The sequence below is a fragment of the Atractosteus spatula genome, chromosome 4 (assembly GCF_055471065.1).
Source record: "Atractosteus spatula isolate fAtrSpa1 chromosome 4, fAtrSpa1.hap1, whole genome shotgun sequence".
Classification (NCBI taxonomy): domain Eukaryota; kingdom Metazoa; phylum Chordata; class Actinopteri; order Semionotiformes; family Lepisosteidae; genus Atractosteus; species Atractosteus spatula.
Genome location: NC_142709.1, coordinates 13,074,294 through 13,095,187, shown reverse-complemented (window position 1 = coordinate 13,095,187; position 20,894 = coordinate 13,074,294). Strand labels below are relative to the sequence as shown.

The 20,894-nt window shown below is 41.9% G+C and overlaps 2 protein-coding genes across 5 annotated transcripts in view; both read left to right on the top strand.

The window, feature by feature from the left end:
* Positions 1-509: 509 nt before the first annotated feature.
* Positions 510-3,196, top strand: LOC148835848 (mid1-interacting protein 1-B-like). The gene is made up of 2 exons (XM_088913757.1): positions 510-705; positions 1,356-3,196. Exon 2 carries the CDS (start codon positions 1,993-1,995, stop codon positions 2,470-2,472), a length of 480 nt encoding a protein of 159 aa, XP_088769883.1. The 5' UTR covers positions 510-705; positions 1,356-1,992; the 3' UTR covers positions 2,473-3,196.
* An 8,682-nt stretch (positions 3,197-11,878) lies between these two features.
* The window catches only part of LOC148835847 (uncharacterized), a 150,131-nt gene continuing 141,115 nt past the window's right edge, over positions 11,879-20,894 (top strand). The window contains exons 1-4 of one of the 4 annotated variants that reach the window (XM_088913251.1): positions 11,908-12,029; positions 13,804-13,866; positions 17,777-17,829; positions 18,932-18,986. In XM_088913251.1, the coding sequence (XP_088769377.1) occupies positions 18,939-18,986 (48 nt within the window). In that variant the 5' untranslated portion in view covers positions 11,908-12,029; positions 13,804-13,866; positions 17,777-17,829; positions 18,932-18,938. Of the gene's footprint in view, positions 12,030-12,127; positions 12,191-13,803; positions 13,867-17,776; positions 17,830-18,931; positions 18,987-20,894 lie in introns of those variants that run through there. The other 3 variants (XM_088913250.1, XM_088913254.1, XM_088913252.1) reach the window with 3 other exon arrangements.

Sequence of the window (20,894 nt, the reverse complement as noted above, 5' to 3'; positions counted from 1 at the left end):
CCAGCAGGAGACCCCAAGCAATGAGCCAATACTCTTCATCAGGGTGCCGCAGAAATGGGCCTGAAACGAGTTATCTTTTCTAAAATATATTTTATTTAGCCAGTTTTTCCCCCTTCAGAATTGTCATTATACCAAGCGTTTTTCGGAAACTACGGCATCTAAAGATCCACTAAGGGCGTTATTAAGGAAGTGCAGTAGGCAGATACAGGGTGGCGAGTCAGCTGAGCACCCACTCTCTGTTTTGCAGACCTCCAGACATCAAAGCGACGAATGCATCACCGAAATTCAAACATCGCAGCATTTCGTACCCTGTAGGGTTAAATGTGTTCCGGGCTCGTAGTTTCCACTGTAACTTGGCAGAAGGCCTGTTACCAGAGACGCAGCCCTCAGACAAGGAAGTCCCGGCATGACTGGCCAATCAGGGCCCAGCCTCGGGCCGCAAGTCGACCGGCTGAGCCGCGATTGGCTGAAACCGGAGGTAAGGCTGTGGGCTGATGCCTTTCTCATGCATATTCATCACTGGGCTCAGTTACGCGAGTGCCTGTACCGCATTGTCCGTGACTGAGTCCTGGGTCCTCCCTGATGCTATTTAGGCGTATTGTAGCCTTGATAAAGTTCTTTGAAAAATAATTAAAAAAATAGCTGAAATCTGTTCTGGGATACTACACGGAGAACCCAATGTATCACACCCTGAAACACTGAACTGTAAGCTAATTATACATTATTACAGATGTGAATGTGTGTGTGTGCTTGCGACGGCTTAACTAACCTTCATGTTTCCGCTTTGACGGTTTTTAAAATTAGGTTTCTTCACTCGGATCCGGACGTTTTCAGTTTGTGTTTGTTTTTTTTTTTAAAAAAAGGTGTGTGGTGTCTAATCCGTTTCCGAGATGTGTGTTTCATTCTTCTGATATTTAGCTTTGTAGTTGGCCGCCCAGCACTGCAGGATGTGTGTATGTCTGGCACGAATTTACTTGCCTTACCCACAGCGTTTGAAATGCCTAAATAATATCGCGCTGCTGAGAGATTTACGACCTGTACCCTTCATTTGCTGCATAATATTAAAGGGCTAGCTGTTTTAAAGTTTGCATTTAAGTAATTGCTGATACCTTTCTACATTATATACACAACGTGGGTTAATTGCGAACAGGAGGGTATTGCATCATAGGATCGGTTTAACAAGCGGGGAAAATAGTACAGGCAGACGAGGAAGTGCTGTGTCACACCCAAGTATGTAAAACCTTTCTTTACAAAGCCCAGGCGGCACCCAGTGATAGTTACCAGATCCTGTGTGCCTGCAAAGAGGAAGGGCTTTCAAGAGTTAAACACGACTAACCTATTCTGTGTTATTTCAGGTCATTGACTGGGATCCGGCTGCGAGCTGCCAAAAGGTCTCTGGAAGCGCCTTTGTCCGTGTGTACTGTACCCGTTTCCCAGGGAGGATAAGGGTTTTGTTTCTAGAGAAGAAACTGAAATTACCGACAAGGCCAAGCCGGACAGCTGGAGCGCCATCGCCTCGTTTCACGTCACCATCACCAGCAGGCAAGCCCGACGCAGCTGTGGAAAAGGAAATATTATCAAGCGGTGATTTTTGTTTTTCTTCCGTTGGAGGCGGGGGGCTGACAGAACCAAGAGAGAAACGAACTCCACCGTAACCCCCCAAAAATTCAACCCCATTAAAGGCGCGATCCGATTGGAGTAAAATAAAAAAAAGCCAAACAGCCGCAGTACAAAATACCCTTCACTGAGTTGTCACATAAATAAAAAAAAACCCCTACTACAGCGCTGGTTTGAATCCAAGCAGATGATTAAACAGCATTAGCGGAGAGCACTTAAGCGCACAGAGGAAGAACAAAAGGCTAAGGCGCTTATAATCATAGCTGAAGGGCGGCTGCGTGCGGTTCGCGAAGTAGCTGCTTTCCCTATCGCCGGATCAGCTCGTATCCCACAGCGGCTGTCAAGAAGGGTGAAAATAAGCGAATTCCCGTCGAGATGATGCAGATCGCAGATTCCTACAATCAGAAGCACTCGCTGTTCAATGCCATGAACCGGTTCATCGGCGCGGTGAACAACATGGACCAGACTGTGATGGTGCCCAGCCTCCTGAGAGACGTGCCTCTGGAGTACGAGGAGAAGGACGAGGTGAACAACTCCCTCAGGACAGGCAGCCCCGGGGCGGCGGGCTATTTCTCGGACCGGGACATGTACAGCTACTACGTCCTCCTGAAGTCCATCCGGAATGATATCGAGTGGGGGGTCCTGCAGGGGGAGGAGAGGAAAAAGGACAAGCTGGGCGCCTCCGCGCTGGACCTCTCCAGGATCGAGCCCGAGGAAGAGGAGGAGGACCTGCAGAAAATGTTTCACTTCCACCTGAGCGGACTGCACACGGTTCTGTCCAAGCTGACGAGGAAAGCGAACACCCTCACCAACAGATACAAGCAGGAGATAGGCATCGGGAGCTGGGGCCACTAAGCGCCTCAGCCGGGCACCTTTCTGTCTCGCTGGTGCTGCCTGTGAGCCGAACCCAACAACTGGGTTTGACAAGACGGCGGATGAAGTTCGGTCGAACGGATCAGCAGAGCCCAAGGAAGAAAGGCAGATTAGGGCTTTTTTGGGGGGGGGGGTTTGGGTAACCTGGTTTTTTTTAAAAGCTCCGGAAAGAAAAATAAAGTTGACTTCTTAGGCGTGGGGTTGTTCTGTACTAGTTCGCTTGGTGGAAAGATAGCATCTTGTTTTATGGCTAATTGCACTACCGCTGTTACTGTTTCTGCTAATGTATTTCTTGAAAACGCGAACTGTCTGTATAAAAAAAAAAGTTTAACATTTTACATTTGTTACTCAGAATTTTATTTAAGCGCCTAGACGCAAAAGTTATTTTATTGTGTTCCCGATACGGGAAGGCGGTGCAATGAAGACTAGTCGAAAGGCGCTCTGACGCACTGTGAGGGCTGTCGTAGCACATGCTGTACCTAACTGAGCACATGAGGCCTCAGCTGCGACTGCAACGCCAATGACTCGTATGGGCCAGTGATGTATAAACTGTATGGAATCAACTGACTATTCTATGTAGCTGTATGGAGTAATGACGGATTCCACGTGGTGTTGTATGTCAAGACAAAAATCTTTATCTTTTTCTTTATTATTTTTTTACATTCTGTAAAGATAATGTACAGAAAATAAAGATTTTTGAATCTCATGTTTACACTGCGAGGATATTGTTCACTGAAAATACTCATATTTCCAAGAAGTTAAGTTTGGTCTAGGTGACTAAGAAAGGGCGAGTCCAACACAAGGGGCTGAATGAAAATATGGGGAGGAATTTGGAAGGTACAGAGCTGAAGAACAAAAGAGGCTACAGAAAACCCAGAATGATTTAGGCAGCTGAATCGCCATTTAAAAATCCCACCATTTCCTTTGCGGTGTAAATATTATCAGAGTCACTTCAAATGTGTCTAGAAGGAACTGAACTTTGCTTTGGGTAGCAGCTTTGAGTAACGGTTCAGATGGATGCTGAAGTGTACAGGTAAATAAATGTGGCCAAAGACGTTTATGGTCATTGTGGATTTTGAATAGTACATGAAAAAAAATAAAAAGACTAGTTACAAAGATTAATTAGGCATCATTTCAAGACAGCTGCTTGTATTCATACCAGAAAATGCTTCCAGCTAGCAACTTCTGGGTGTTACTTAGGAGGTCATTGAACCTCTATAATAGGATTTTAGCTAAGGGGATGTAAGTTTCCATCATCTAAGGCATTACAGAGTCTTATTAATATTTGGTAGGTTAATGTTTTATAGGCGGCATGGTGGGCAACCTAGGGCTCTGCAGGGTGCTATCTGCATGGAGTTTGTATGTTCTCCCTGTGTTTGAATGGGTTTCGTCCAACAGTTCAGAGATGTGCTGGTAGGTTGATTGGCTTCTGGGAAAATTGTCCCTGGTCTGAGTGCCCTGCAGTGGACTGGCATCCCCTCCAGGGTGTATCCTGCCTTGCACCCATTGCTTGCCGAAATAGGCTCCGTCTCCCACCCCCCACCCCCGTGACTCTGTGCTGGATAAAACAGATTAGAAAATGGATGGATGAATGTTTGTGTCGCTCTCTTGAAACACAAAATGCAATTCCCACCTATACAAAAAAAACAAAACAATGGGAATCGTATGATTCTATTTTTCCCCTGTGAGGTTGTGTCTCATTTAGCACATTGTAAGTGTTGTGCCTCTGCCATCGGCGAGTGTTTGTCATGCCGGAACGTCTGCGTCAGGCCTGCTGGAATGACTGAAACTTGGGTGGAATGTTGGTCCCGCAGGAACCCCGACAGGTTCAGCCAGTTTGACCTACCTTCCCCCATTGTCTCAGTGACTTACACTTTCTCACACCCTTTGGCCTGCCTTCTGGAAAGTTCTCCTGTCTTCAAAGGAACGTGGCTGGAATTTCACCACAGAAGAAAAGTTCCTCTTAGTCTATCGGGGAAAAATACCTGAATTTGCTTTAGTGAAAGTATGAGTACAGAGGGATAAGAGGATTTGTATAATAAATTGCAACACATTGTACTTACTAACTTACTAAAAGGGGGCAGAATCCATAGTTTTTAGTTGTTTAGAGAATCCAACTTTTTTTAGCTGTTTACTGTAGGTGCATTTTTACTCTGGCCCTACCATCCTTAGTTGTGTTAGATTAGCAGGTTTTGCCAAGCTACTATAGATGGAAGTTCTTCTCTCATCTGTACTTGGCCTTAGCTAGTGCTTAATCAGAGGGAGTTTCTGTGTTGTGGCCTGGCCAGTCAGTTCTGGGCAAAGTTACAAACTGCAGTTTCAGCGCTGACACAACTGTCTGACCATCCCAGGAACTTTGTTTCACTTGTATATTTCTTCACAAGGAGCGCCACAGCCCTCTTGGTCTTTTCTCATTTACTGTAATGGACCAAAGAGGGTACACCTTTCTCTTTTTTGAAAGAGTAATTCATATTGACATTGTTACTGCTTCAAAATGCAATACCTGTGGTTTTCAATTAACATGATTACACAACATAAAAAGGTTTATTACATTGGCAACATAAATGTAAAAAAAGGCCAGAAAGTTTTTAAACACACATATGTCTTTCAAGTAGCAAATTCCTATTTTGACAGGTTCAATTAAGGAGCTATGGCAGTGTGTGTTGGCTACAAAGCAGCAATCTGTCACTAAGGATCTGAGCCTTTTGCTGGAAGGTTGCTGGTTCGTATCCCACTGCCAGCAGAGGAATCCTACTCCGTTGGGCCCCTGAGCAAGGCCCTTAACCCCAAGTGCTCCAGGGGTGCCGTATAAATGGCAGACCCTGTGTTCTGACCCCAAGCCTCTCTACCTGTCTGTGTGTCTCATTGAGAGCAAGTTGGGGTATGCGAAAAGACAAATTTCTAATACAAGAAATTGTATATGGCCAATAAAGTGATCTTATCTGATCTTATCAACTTGATCCGCCTTGATGTGGACACCCACCTATGTGCAAGGAACCTCACTTCAGCAGATCGAGAAGCTGTCCACCATTTGAATCAACGGGGAGGAGAGATACATTTAAAGAGCAAGTCCAGAGTGAAATCCCCTCCCCCCACCTCCGATTTGGTTAGCTAGATGATATTATGGAGAATACTTCTCAATTTATGCAACCAAAAATTTTATAAAGATTTATTTCACCTTGCAGTCATGCTGTGGATCCCACATGGACTGCTAGTACTCTTGAGCACCCCACTTGCAGCTGTGATCAGTGCAGTATAATTGCATTCCTCACAAATCATAATCTACTCCTATAGTTCAGAAGTTTCCCACTCGAGACCTTGGCATCTGGAATCCAGCAGCTTTTTCTTCCTCTTTAAATTGTCAACAGCTTTAGTCTGTGCAGAAGAGATAAAATGTATCAGTTAAACCTTAATTGGATCAATTTAACACCTCCCCCAGATGAAGAGCTGTTTAAAGCCTAAGGAGACACAGAAAACCTGTGGGACTCCAGACCCTAGGGAGCACAGTTTAGATTTCCTGTAGCATAATACATTATTTGCAAGTTGAAAAATATACACTGTTTTATTTGAGGATTGTTCGTATCCTGTCAATATGAAAAGGGTCAGGATAGTATTGGAAAGAAATATTATTCGCTCACAAGTATTTAAGGGTTTAAATTTCAAAGAAGGGGGACTGAGTGTGAGTTAAACTGTTTTTTCCATGATCACCAGTTTCTAGCACTGTTCTGATTTTAGAAGAATCATGTTGTCTCTCTGAATTACCCTGGAAGGTGACCAACAGGACTGCATCCAGCAGAGTGTCAGATCCCAAGCCTTCCCAAAGGCTCTTTTTAATGAAAAGCACATTGGCGCCTCCTTAAAATGCAAAGGGAGACTGGCTGGCAGATTCTGCCAGTTTTTCCAGCCCAGGATTACTTTAGCACCCTTTTCAAAGGATTTCAATTCTAAAGGCATTCGGCCACTTCCATAATTGCAATAATTATTGTGAAGACAGAGGAATGTTAGAGGAAGGAAAATGACATACGTTGTGTCTTGTTTTAGGTTTCTCCAAGGAACTGAAAGTAATGGGTTGTGTTTATCTCATCGTACATAAGAAGTGGACTGATTCTCCTGTACAGCTGAGCATGCCAACATGCACTACAGCTGGTGTGGGCAGGAGTCTGTTTCAATGTGGTCATTAATCATTATGCTGCCTTCAGTGCAATGCAATGCTTAGAACGTATATTTCCTCTTGGCCCACAAGCCCACAGTTTTTTTAGCAGATGTCACTGAAAAAAAAGTGCAAGATGCTGTGAATATTTTTTATTTGTTTTTTTTTATTACTGACAAACTCTGGCATCGCTATAAGGAAATCCGTCTGCTGCAGTCAAACATTATCCAACCTTCAAGTTTTGGCACTGTCATGACTTTAAACAAGTACCTTAAACAAATTGTATGATTTAAAAGGTTTTAAAATAATAATTGATAATAATTCCTTACACTTATAGTGCTTTTCTGGACACTCTTAAGTTCTTTATAGGTAATGGGGAATCCCACTACCACCACCAATGTGCAACCCCAACCTGGATGATGCAATGGCAGCCATAGTGCACCAGTACATTCATAGATGGGGATTATTAGGAGGCCATGATTGGTAAAGGCCAATGGGAAATTTGGCCAGGACACCGGGGTTACACCCCTACTCTTTTCGAGAAACGCCCTGGGATTTTTAATGACTACAGAGAGTCAGGACCTCGGTTTTACGTCTCATCCGAAGGACGGCGCCTGTTTACAGTATAGTGTCCCCATCACTATACTGGGGCATTAGGACCCACATAGAACGCAGGGTGAGCGCCCCCTACTGGCCCCACTAACACGTCTTCCAGCAGCAACCTTAGCCATGTACTGGCCAGGATCACACCTGCCGAGCTTCTGTGGGTTGCCAGTTGTGAGTTAGAGGGTGATATCGCTGCTGGCTAGAAAAAGAATGACATTTTGATTTCAGTTACCAATAATGCAGAGATAAACAGGACTGTGGTCTCTACAGTTAACCTTTTAATCAAGATTCAAGAAAAACTGTTTTGTTTAACTATGTGTTTAACTAATCTTGTTTACCTTATTGTTTTAGAAAACTAGAAGGTTATTATTCCTGTCCAATAAAACTCCCCAATGAAACAGATTCTCTGAAGTGTTTTATATGTACATTCCCAGCTTAAAATAAGTGCATAGAGGAAATTGACTTTTTGTGGTGTAAATTTGTCATATTGCAATTCCAGTTTTATTGTGAGCCATATATAGATGATAGATGCACAGAGTAAAATAATAATAATAAAAACGTTGTTGTCAAATTCCTCTAAAAGGCTATCTGTTAAAATGCATTTCATTCAGCACTCAATTCACTCCACCTTTGTGTTCAGAGATGCATTACCTAGGAATAAATAAGGTGAAAATATGAGGTTATTAGATAATAGCCATGCCAAGAATGAGGATTTTAAAAATGGTGAAGGATGGTTTTAAGGCAGAAAGTGAGTATTGAAGTCATTACTTCTTTGTGATTCATAAAAACACTCTGAGATTATGATGACCTTTAAAAGATACAGGGTACATTAAAATAAGTATTAAAAATACTGCTGTATGCATTTTTTTTCATATTCCGTATATACTCTCAGCATTGCCTTAATGCAGGTTCCATCAGTATTCCACCAATTAAGAAAGAACTACAAGTAAAAGGCAACAAAGACCAGCTCAAGTCAATGATTCAAGGTCTTACAACAGATCAAACTCTGGCACAAATCAAATGGTTTATGCATATTACCAAACATAGAAAAGCATATGTCTGAGAACTTGGAATGCAAATCAACTGTGGTTATTATGAAGCAATCTAGTATGCCCAGTCTAGTTGCATTCTGTATTTGTTTCTGATCACCACATCATACCAAGGACATTCACAAGTGCCAGAGAAGGACAACAAGATATATCCTGGCTCTGATTTATGAGCTACCTTAACAAATTGAACTATCAAGATGACATTTTAAAGTTTTTTTTTCCCCTCTAGAAAAAAAGCTGTTCTGACATCACAGAGGCGTTTCAGTGACTAAGTGGGAAGCAGACAGTTCTCTGAAGGAATCATGGTGGTAAGTGGTTAGCATTGCTGTCTTGCAGCTTTGGGGCTCTGTGTTCGGTTCCCAGGGTGCTCTCTCTGCATGGAGTTTGTATGTTCATGTATGTTCACATGGGTTTCTTCTGGGTGCTCTGGTTTCCACCCACAGTCAAAACACATACTAACAGGTTAATATTGGCTTCTGAGCAAACTGGCCCTAGTGAGAGAGTGTGTGTGTGTGTGTGTGTGTGTGTGTGTGTGTGTGTGTGTGTGTGTGTGTGTGCCTTGGGACGGGCTGGCATCCTGACCAGGATACTGTATATCCCACCTTGTACTCACTGCCTGCCAGGATAGGCTTCAGCTCCCCCATGATTCCATACTGAATACAGCAGTTAGGAAAGGGATGGACAAATGAATATTGCTCTGTAGAGCAACAGCCTTTTTTTACTCGTCCACATGCAAGTACGGTGTGTTTTCAGTCTCTTCTGATGCAAATCAAGCTGAGACTTGACCAAAGACTTCAGGACATTTAATTACATTAAAAAAGTTTTAAAACGTTTATCCAGTAGAGTGCAAGAGAATAAATGAAAACTAAACAAAAGCAGATTTATCCTAAGTGGAAACCACTTTCATACAGAATAAGTATTCCTCTTCCATATATGTGTTCTTGTTCAAATTACTCACCTACTGTACATTTTGCTGGATCATGTTTTAATTGTGCTAATGCAACTGCAGATGTAATGCAGATTGAGCCAAATTTTAAAATTAAATTCTGTCTATGGAGAAGACACATATCACTGGTGTTCCCTACCTATCTTTATACAGTATGAGTAATGAAACAATTCTTTCCTTTCAGCAGATGGTTAGGCTATTCCCTGCTTAAGGAAGTGGTGTTCACCAGTGACATAAGTGAAGCTGAACTCCAGGAACATGAAGATAAGAACAGATGTTCTCACATCTGATACAGACTGGCATTCAAAAGGAAGAGCCCCGAGAGAGGTCAGGCATGAAGGTGAAAGCACAGAGCTTTCAGAAATGTTAAACAGTACCAATGAGCAATATCCTTCTGCTATTTTTGCTATATGGTGTAGAACTTTTTCTTCATCGAATGTTTACAAAAGTGCATGATCTCTCATTAGTCTTCAGCGTGCTCTTTTTCTGCTTCACTAATGACACTGCTAATGATATCTGTATTACCACCTTTTAACATAACCTCATAAACTCTTGGGAGGTGAGGATAGCTAGACCTGTTTAATAAGACCTTGTGTACCTGTAGGTGGCACTCTTCCATCTGAACCATTTCTCCATTTTCAAAACTGCACAGTCCACGGGGCTCCAATTCTTGAACCTCAGAGCTGGTGTTTCTTTGAGGTTTCTAGGTCTCTTTACAGACCCAGCACCTGTAGAGATGACAGTTGCTACATTGGTCCAGTTAAACCAATAATGAGCTGATTCTGGTTGTTATGAGCCCATCAGTACTGAAAACCTGTGTACACAGATATACTGGCCGTCCAGGACCTGGACTGGGGACCCTTGATTTAGTCAAATATGAGGTTCTTGGACCTAGTCCAAAAAGCTATTGTCTAACCTTGCAGAAAATGGACTCAATGCAGGATACAGTATATCTTGGATAGGACAAATCTGTAACAGATCACAAACATATTCACTTACATACATGTACAGGGGACCATTTAGAGATGTCAGTTAACGTAGACAGCATGTCCTTGGGTTGTGGAAGTAAAATGTAACTTAACACTGGGGAAATGTGCCCACAGGGAGGATATGCAAAGTCCTAGATGTTCTACACTAATGCCCCAGTATGTGACTGGGAGATGCCTTTGAATCCTTTTAATCTGACGTTAGACTCAGGTCCTGAGTGCCTGATCATTAGACAACCAATGGCATCAAATGGCTTCATAAGGTACAATAATAATTTAACTTATTATTATTAGTTTCATTTGGTCCTCATAATTCCCTACAGTTCCTCCTGTTTTTTTTTATTATTTATGTGCTTCCTCTCAGTCAGATCATACACAAGCATGCTCTTCAATTTCATAGTTACGCACAGGATACACAGATCTACATTAAAATCTCTTCCCCTTCTTATATCCTGCCTCCGTCACATATCACTTGTTTATGTGACATTAAGCTCTGGTTGATACCTAATTCTTTGAAGCTAAATAGTGACAAAACAGAAATGTTTCTGGCGGGTAGTACAGGTCTGGAGCCTGGAGATCTTCACAGTAATGGCATATGGCTTCCCCATTCAGGTGTCAGCCCGGAATTCGGGAGTTTTTTTCTACCCCCCCCTGTCATTTGAGCCCTATGTGAAAAATATAATTTAGTTAAGACCTCTTTTTTATTTTATAAATATTGGCCTCATTAGGCTATTTCTGTCAATGTCCAGTGCTGAGTGACTGATTCATGCAGTTATAACATCAAGGCTTGATTTCTGCAACTCTTTGATCTTTGGGTTCATAACACTCTCCTCAGTAAGTTGCAATATGTCCAAAACACTGCAGCTTGATCACTAACTCACAGCAGAACCTGGCAGCACGTTACTCCTGCTCTCAAATCTCTACTTTGGTTGCCCGTAAAGTCACATATTCGGGATCTTGTTACTGATTTATAAGGCTCTGACTAATCTGGCTGTGTTCATCCCTGAGCTCCTTCATGTCTACACTTAAATCTAAACTTAAAATTAACGTTTTTATTGAGGCCTGTGCTTGACTGTCTTAAAGTTTGTCTTGCATTATTTTTTATTGTTTTTTTATGTATTATGTACATCGTCTTTGGTTTTCAAGTAATAAAATTACTAAAAATTATTATTAATAATACTTTTGTCGTTTTAAATCATAACTAGAGTACAAAAACGAAAGGAAAGCAATAAATATTTTGGTAAGATATTGTTCTGAGTTGTTACCTGTAAGTTAGAGCATGTTTTTTACAAAGCAAGTGTTAAACCGCAGTGATGGGGTAATTTCCTGTTAGATATGTGTTCACGACAGAAGATTCACCATAAACATCTGTGTACATCAAAGAGCTTCAGAAATATATATATAATCTAAATGTTACAATGAAAATCATTTTGACTCCAAGCAATTCCTCTTCTGAAACAAAAAATGTTTTTTATTATTTTGTTTTGAAATAGCGATGACGATGTCTGATTCAGGATCGCTACCTTGAGCAAAGATATTGTAAAAAATAAATTAGCCTACATAATTTAAAAACTGATCTGCGATTTTGTATTCTGCGGTCGCCGTCTTGTAAACATTTTTGTCCTTCTTCACGCGCTGTAGGAAGTGAGTGTATATTGTAGCTACACATGATGAGTGATTCTTACCATGAAAACATTTCAATTAAATTGTAGTTTACTATGGGAAATCAATACTTTACGGTCAGGATGAACAATAGCAGTCGCTGCACTCTGTTTAATACAGATTCTGACGACTACAGATGTGTAAGTACGAACTAAGCATGCTACAGTAAAAACTCAATCTTTTAATAGTGTACAAGCACATAACGGGCCGCTTTTCAGATATTTTTTATTTATTGAGAGCTCAGTACGTCTTACCTATGCAAGTGTAAAACGCCTGCCAGTGTGGATAAAATCTTAATTAGGTTTGTAATATATAAATTATTTCATTAAAAAATATCTTGAATATATATATAGATATATCTTGAAGAACAAAAAATGGTGTTCTGAAAACAGCGTATAATTGGCCTTAACAGAGAAAAACCAAGTATGGATTTTAGAGTACAAGCTAAAAGGGAAACGTTAGTATTCGCATTTTTAGCATGACATCACCATCACTTCGCAGTAATGAATGTTTAAAATGAGACCGCGAAGTACTGTATAACAGTTTTAGCTACAAATGTTTGGAAATATAACTTTCTAATCACTGAGCTACATTTTTTACTTACCGTTCAGTATAAAAATATTTGCCGAAATCGTCTTAGAACAGATTATGTAGAAAACACTGTACAACACCTTTGTTGTGCGTTGGACATTGATGTAAACAATGTTTCTTTTTCTGATTTATAAACAAGGGTGTTTATCTGCGAAAAAATAGTGCGTAAGCACTTGATCATTTTTTAAAGGGTCTTTCATGGCAGATTTATCTCGCTGAGGATTTTCTTTGCAAATATTCTTCGAATAAGTTGTTACACATTTTGCGGTCTCGAAGATGCACTTTTCATTTGGTCTAATTTCGCTTCCCTAAAATCCCCCTTAATTTTCTTCCCTTCTTACTGCTAACGGTTGACCGTCGAAATATAATTAGATGATTATAATGTCAACAAATTAATCTGCATTATCCTTTCTCTTTTGAGTATGCTTTTCTTTCACTTGTTTTCTGGTGTTTCTACTTTGTGAATTTATGGTTAAAGAAGTCAGGGAGAGGGATGGGTTTGTGGTACGCCTGGTTAACTAAGACTTTAAACTGAACACCTAAGTACCAACAGTTATTTAAAGGACTGCAGCAACACTGGATTGGAATCAAGCATCTGTACAACTGGTCAATGAGCAACAATTATAATACAGCAGGGAAGACAGTAGAGAGCAAGGTTTTACACTGATCTTCGGTCTTTTCAGGTCAGTCACTGCTCAGAGATCCAGATGGTTAAGGTGTGCTGTTAGAGTAGGATTCAAACTTGCAAAAATGTATTGTGGAAAACTGAAAGATTTTAGTAATAACAACGACAGGATGTAGTTTTAAAAGCTTCTCAAGTCCCCAGATGGCCCCATTTTCTGTAATAGAGGTGGATTCTGGGGGTCATTTATAGGAATTAGATGGGATGCACTAAAGTGCACAGAAAATATTGAATCACAATACACTGTCACTGAGAGCATTAATGGTTCCAGGTCTTTGTGCAAGGTGAACTGCATATAATAGCTGCAAGCAGTGATTCTGGGTAGCGCATGTCCTTTTGCTTCCAACTCTTCCACTGTTATCAAAGGCTTTTCATGTTTCTGGCTGTGAACCCTATTCATGACTCTGGTAACATAAAAATGCTCTATGATTCTGTCACCTATACTGTCAAAGCCGAAGATAAAAGATGACGTGCCAGATAAGTTTCAGAAGGGTCACTGCTTTGTGATCTGAAGGCTTGTTCTCGCTTTGAGCTAGCCCTTTCCTTTGGAGAGATGGTATATCATTTTTAATGCACGAATGACTTATTGTGCATGTAAATGAAAAATAAATTATCAAGATTTTGTTTCCTGTGCTGTATAGTAACCGGAATACAGGAGACACCCCGATCAGCCTCTGTTGGTGCATCTTTTAAGACCTAGCGAGGTATGCATGAAAATTAAAGAAGAGCCTGTTCCCCATCTGGTAACAGCTCTTCCTTAACTTCAAACACTCAATCATACAATCATAATGGATGCAGTAATAAAATCAGCTAAGTCTGGGTAAGCACTGCTAGCATCAGTCTTTGTAAGTGTTAGGAGCAGCCGGCCACATTCAGATAAAGGCATCTCATTCTTCTGTTGTTAAACATTCTGTAATGTAGTCTCTTACAACATTATTCTTTCTCTTCCCTACTGATTCATTCTGACCTGAACACTTCTGCCTTGATGAACAAAGTTTCAGTTTTCTGTCATCACATTTTGAAATGGTAGCAGTGGTGAGTGCGGTGCAAAAGCATTATTGGAATTTTAGATGGGTGCTCTGGGGATTGAGGTCCTTATTTATTTTACGTTCGTGAATTAGTTTTTGTCATTTCCCGATCTTGCCTGTATCTGTCTTCTGTGTTTAAGTATGGTGCAGTAATCCCTTTATTTGTATGGCATATCGTGAACAGTAAACAGCATTAAAACCACCTGTTGGGATTCTTAAATAAGTACTCTTTAAGATTTATGTGACACTTCAGACCCTTGTTATGTCGTTTTCTTATTAGGGAAATAAAAAACAGGTGTAAGCCTTGCAAGGGGTAGAAGGTTTTATGTGCGTGGTTGTGATTGTGTGAAACAAGCCTGGCCTTGTAACAGGCTGTGCTTGATACTTCTTACTGGTAAGCCCATGCTTGTTATCGTACAATTGTGCCACAATCAGCCTAGATAGAAGGTTTTAAACCCTCATAGTTCAGGAGGGCTTTTAGTTGTCAGACCCCTAGTATTTGGAATTCTAGATGTTGTATGAATGTTGTTTTAATGCTGTTAAATCACAGCTGAGCTGAGTATTGTTTTCCTGTTCTAGTAAAGATTTGGAATGAACTGTATTTTTCATTACTTCCAGTGGCTTATTTTGGATGTTGAATTCTGAAAACAGCAGTTTTACTGTATGCTTTTGAAGGAGAAAAGGTAACATAAAGCAATCTTAACTGGTACTGCTGTGGCATATATAATTTAAGGCTTCACAGACGTAGATAGAATTTTAAGCGCTCGTCATATGAAATGTATCTAGCTTAGTAGTTTAATGACGAGTGGAGGTTGTGATTGTATAGAGAAAGTGACATTACTGAGCTCTGTGCAGTTTCTTCAGAAGATGATAATTCTTTAAGGCAACAATGGACGACTCCAGTACTTGATCACTGCAGGAACCTCATGTTTTCTTTGCAACTCAGTGGTTAATTACTTAATTTAATTATTAGGAAAAACGCAAGTCACCTATTGTTTAAGGTTTTAATTGGTTGCTAATTGAAATATTTAAAACCTGTGGAATCTGATCCTTCAAGAATGGAATTCAATGTACCTGCTGTATTTAAACATCTGGTGTAAAAGTGTGGTTAGCTGAAGCAATCTATACAATAGTAGTAATGTTTGCAAAATATTTTATTTTTATTCTTTTGTGCAAGTGTCTGGGTTCACTGCAAATTAAACACTAGGTTGTCTTCACAACCCTTGTTCCCTGGAGAGGAATGCATTCATCACCAATGGGGAAATGCTTCATTGCAGGCGTTTGCTGAGACAGAGTAGAGACCAGACTGATGGGACCCTGCCAGGTTAGCTAAGGCTCACTCTGCTTTTCCTGGACATGGATTGTGGCGTGGTATCATCTACGTCAGTTTTTAGGCAGAACAGGTGGCCGTCTGAGGGAGAGCCAGAAAATTTGATGACTGCCTTCTTATTCAGGGAACCAGGGTGTGAAGGCGACCTAGCGTTCCCTTTCAAGAACGGTATGCAGTCATCACCAATGTGGATAGGCTGTTGTGAACAGGTGGCTGGCTGCCCAGCCAAATGGGAGGACAGGCCTCATTGAGGTCCAGAACAGCCCGCAGAATCGGGTGCCAATAGGCTGCTGCTGAGAATCCACCACTTCTGAAGCTGTAAGATCTGGCAAACATAAGAGTGGTCAGCCAGCATTGCCTCTGTGCAGATCTCCTGCCAGGGGACCCTCCAGCACAGAGGGCCCATGGTGTGACTTGAACCTTGGTAGAATGTACTTCAGTAGGTCTTGGATGCAAAAGGCTTCATTCTCCAGGTAGGTGGAATTTTGTCAGCACAAAGGCCTTCTACCGAGTAGCGAGTGCAGTGTGTAGAGTAATTGTGGTGACAGATCAGCTTGGTTCTTCTTCTTACATCTAATGATACCTCCTGCTCTGGGATGGCTATTTTCATGTCAGACAAAACTGAGGCCAGCAGCCTGTCTGGTAAAACGCTAGCAAATGAATGTCAACTGACTGAGCTAGTGCCTACAAGCCAAAACAGTGGCTACAGAGACCTGCCATCTCTGCACTTGCTAAGGCTAGAGCAGCTTTTACAGAATCGCTGATTACTCTGAGGCTTAGATGGTTGAGGATGGGCCCAACCAGACAACACATGGACATGGATGCCCTCGCAGACCTCAGCTGTGGGGGTGACGCAAGGCATCCGTGCCTGAGGACCATGGGTAGCGAAGGCGGTGAGGTTGCTGTGGTGTCCCGTCTGAAGTACCATGCCTTGCAGGTGGTTGGATCGGTGAACAACTGTGGATGACGGTAACCTAGAGGAGGAAGGCTTACCTTGACTGGCTCTGGTTTAGGGCATGTCTGTGTCCTCCTTATTGGAATGCTTACTCCCACTGTGTCAGCTCTGGGAGACCGCAGGGGCTGAGCAGTTACAAGTGAGAGAAAATTAAACTCTCTTGTCCAGAAAGGAGTGAATCGTAAGAGGCCCTGGTAATGTCTGCACTGCATGAATCTTGAGGTAGAAGATGGTTCAACCAGGTTCAAGCCTGCACCTGAGGCATTGGCTCCAGAAAGCCCAGGAGCAATTGGGAAACAGGCAAGTTCCCATACAAAGAAGGAAACTGGCTCAAGCAAAGCACAGAGCATAAAAAACAATGAGTGTTGAGAATATTTGAGGTCCTCATGAAAGCCTTCCACTGTGGAATGAATTGACTTCAGGAAGGTCCCGAGCCTAGAAAGCCTTGAGTATCTGAGTATCTTCAATAGCTATCGAGTTGTCTGAGGCCAGTGGAAGTTGAAAGGTATTGTTGAGGACTGGTGGAGCTCTTGAGACTGAAAGACCCTGCGAAGCAAGGGGCAGGATCCCGGGAAAAAGAGAGCCGCCAGACGAGCAGTGAAAAAGCCTCGGAGGAGGTTTCTGTGTATCTTACCTGAAGGAGTTGAAGGGTGATCTGCAACACGGAAGGGAGAACAGTTCCTCCTCTGTGCAGGGAGGGGTCTCACCGATTAAAGAAGCGATCTAGTAACATTCAGCGAGAAAGCTGACGAGTCAGCAGTGATGCTAAAAATGGCTTGGATTCTACCATATCGCTGTGACATTGAGGAGAGGAAGGGCATACTGTGCCAGCGAAGGTCAATGAAATGCCTCTTCCCCATTGGTGAGCACCGCATTGCATTCCTGATAGAGAACTAGGGTTGACCTTTATCTTGTTTTTATTCTTGCATGTGTATTTCATAAACAGTACATTTTAGATGATAAAATATTATGTTGTAAAAACATTGTATTTTGCTTTTAGTTTGCGACATTTACTGGCTTTTTCTACTTTTTACATAACGTGTACAAATACTAAAGTCTTTAAACATTGTATCACATCACTTATTATTTATGACCTCTCTTTATTAGAAGTCAGAGTGCTGTCATATGTTTCTTTAGGTGGTTTCCTTCTCCGGTCAATAGGACTCTCTATTACAAAGGTGGCTGGTATTCAATACATGTGCGTGTGTATATAGTTGAGGGATTTGTCATTTTCAATTTCAAGAAATCACATTAGTTTTGTTGAAAATATTTATGAACGATGATTTTGCTTGCGTCCTCAGGTGACAATAATTGCAGTGAAACGGGCGACAGCAACCTTCTCCTTGATAGGATGGTGAGTATCCCTTTTTGGTATAGTTTGGGATGTTCTTTACTTTTTAGACTTGAGTAAAAAATGTCCTTTTGTGACATTGCATTTAATTGTTGATAAATATATTACAATGAACCCTATTATTAATATTTCATCTTTATGTTATTAGTTTGCATTGCTCACTCAGAGAAATTAGAGAACAAATGAACCATATACAGTAGTTGAAAGAAAGCAATGCTTGTCTTTTTCCACTGGCAGTGGTTTATTTGTTGAAAGTGACAGAGTAACAACTCTGGACTGTAGTCCTTTTGTGCTGTGTGAAGAATCTGTGGTGAAAACATCACAAGTGGTCAAAAGGACTCTTATACAGTGTGTAGTGTTAATTGTGTTTTCCTTTAACGAATATCTATATGATGTCAACATTCATATAAAAAACATACCTACCAAACATACAAAAAATGTTTTTCATATAAAACCTGGAAGAAAGTATTCCATAATATCTACATGTACTCCAGTGAAATGGTTAGTTTGTATGAATTTCTGAATGCTGCCTCTACACCTCAAAGTGCACTTCTGCTTGCTTGCTGAACATTGACCCTTTCCCCATTAACACTTCCTGGATGTCAAGAAACAATAGCCAAAAGCAGACAGATTAAGAAAAGGTCAGGCCGGCAACTTGTTGAACTGTATAAAATGTTCAAAATCACTGTCTCTCTCGCATCAGTTGTGTGGAGCAGTCTTTTTGTGTTGTGTAACCCAGAATTGCCTGTAAGAAAAACACCTCTGGCAATATGAAAGTTTCATCTTGTCTTCAGCTCTGCAGTGCAGAGTCTTAGCAAGTGTTGAAAATGCACTTGGCAAGGATTCAGAACAAATTTCTCAAGTTCTTAAGTTGTAAAAAGCAAAAAAGACAGAAATTTAAGGTCCAAAGGAAACTGGCAAGCCTAAAGAGAATACTTCCTAAATATCTGAATCTCGCAATCGAGCTGAATTGTTCCAAGCTGTGCATTGCACAGGAACTGAAGGCTGATTTTGTATTTGCATGTATACCTAGATAATGGGTCTTGAAGCATCCTTTAAATTTATTTTGAATGTCATTGGGTTTTTTTTTCTTGTTTATTTTCAGCCTTTTCATGCTGTTTGTGATCTGGCTTCTCCGGAGGTACAACTCCTTGGCTCAGGTAAGGCCGTGTGTGCACACCACCGTTCTGCTTTGCCAGGCGGGTGCATCTGCAGTTCTGTTATTGTTTGGAACCTCTGTTTGCCGGGGCATCTCTGAAACATGCCTTCTTCCTCAGCACCATAGTGGTCTGATTGGAATCTTCATTATTCGAAAACATTTGAATTTCCTTTCAAATGTTTACAGTTAGATTTTGCATCGAGTACCCGACCAGTTCCCTTAATATTACATTGGGTTCACAAGAACTAATAACTTATTTCACAATTTAGGCAATGAAAAAAATGTACTCTGTGAGTAAAATCTTATTTTTCCTCCATTTTTAATTTCACTTTTGAATGAGAAATATCTTTACAGGTATGGTTTTATAAAAGGTGTTTCTGTCTTTCACTGAAAAGATCAGGGAAGGAGGTGTATATACATGCATGATACAAGTCTTTTTTTCCCATTTATAGAATGAATTGAGAGTCCTTCAGCAAACATAATTAAAATATTGCTGCTGATGCAAGTGATTGAGCATTAACCAAAGTAAGGATAATGAATGGCTTCGAATGCATTTAGGTGGTAGATCTGGGAGCAAATAAACCTTGGAATGAAATCCAGCAGTGGAGGAGTTAAAGGGCTTAGGCAGCTTTTCATCTCACTGTGCTCCACAGATAAATGAAATACTCTGATCGCTTTCAGCCCCTGAAAATGGGCTGTGTGCTTTTTTTTTCCTGGAGGCATGCAAAAAATATTAATAATATTGGCAGCTTGAGTTGCGCTGCATTTTCCCTGCGAGCCTGGCTGGTTTACAAGAGAGCAGGGAAGAGGGAGGGAGGGAGGGAGGTGGGTGGGCAGGGGAGTTGTAATTGCTGCCTCTGCAGAGGCGTGAGAGTGCTTTGAAATCTCATCCCCGGCGCTCTCAGCATTCAGGCCCAGGCTTCCAGCAGCGCGGGGCACATTAAAGACATTTCCCTGCGCTCCCTGAGATTGGCGAGGAGCACTTAATCTTGCGCAGCAGCTTTCGGGTGGCATGGGACTGATAAGAGAGGTGAGCGGAATGCGCTATTGTAGCGGCGTGCGTTTAGGAAGCCGTGAGTCAGCACTGGAGCGCTCATTGTCCTTTGTGCTGCTCCCGCGTGCTCCGCGGCGCCAGGACCGGATAAAAAATTGATTCCCTGACACAGCGGAGAACATGATTTGCTCGTAAGCTTCCTAATCATCCCCATCGAGCCAGGTGGTCTGGAGCGGCGCGCGGCACTGCGGAGAGCCGCAGAGATGACAGGTGCAGGGGCTGATGAACAGCTCGGGCTGCTCAGGCTCATTAGAGCCGCGGGGCTGGGAGCAGGGGCTCGCCCGCCGTAGTCAAACACCGACGACGCCAGGCTGCTTCAGAGACGGCGCTCCAGCCACGAGACCCGCGCGCAGACCGTAGCTTAGCGCGCCTTCACACCCCTCGCCTGGGTGGACGAGCCCAGCCGCAAACGCCCAAGCGCAGGAGAGCGTCACACGCAGGTCTCGACACCTCAGACCTCAGGCGTTCACAGAACCAGAAAGCACAAGGCTGCCTCAGTCCTTCATGAAGCCCCGTGACATAACCAGACATAAAATAAAGCTCTGTCTCTTCATAGTCTGAGCACCTAGAGCCTGTGTACCCATAGTCATTTTTATTCAGTTGCTCTCAGAACCTAAATTGCTTGCAAGTCTTTATTCCCAATGTGCGGGAACACGTGCACAGCTGGACCACTGTGTTTCTGGCCTTAATTTTCTACCTAATTAGCTTTTAATTAACCCTTTACCTCTGGAATTGTTGATGAAATCTCCCGAGTGTCCCCTGCAGCAGAAATTCTGTTCTGTGATACAGCTCTACTGGAGTCCCTTTCACACACTACACTGCCTTCTGGATGACTGGAACGTATTTAGATTTAAA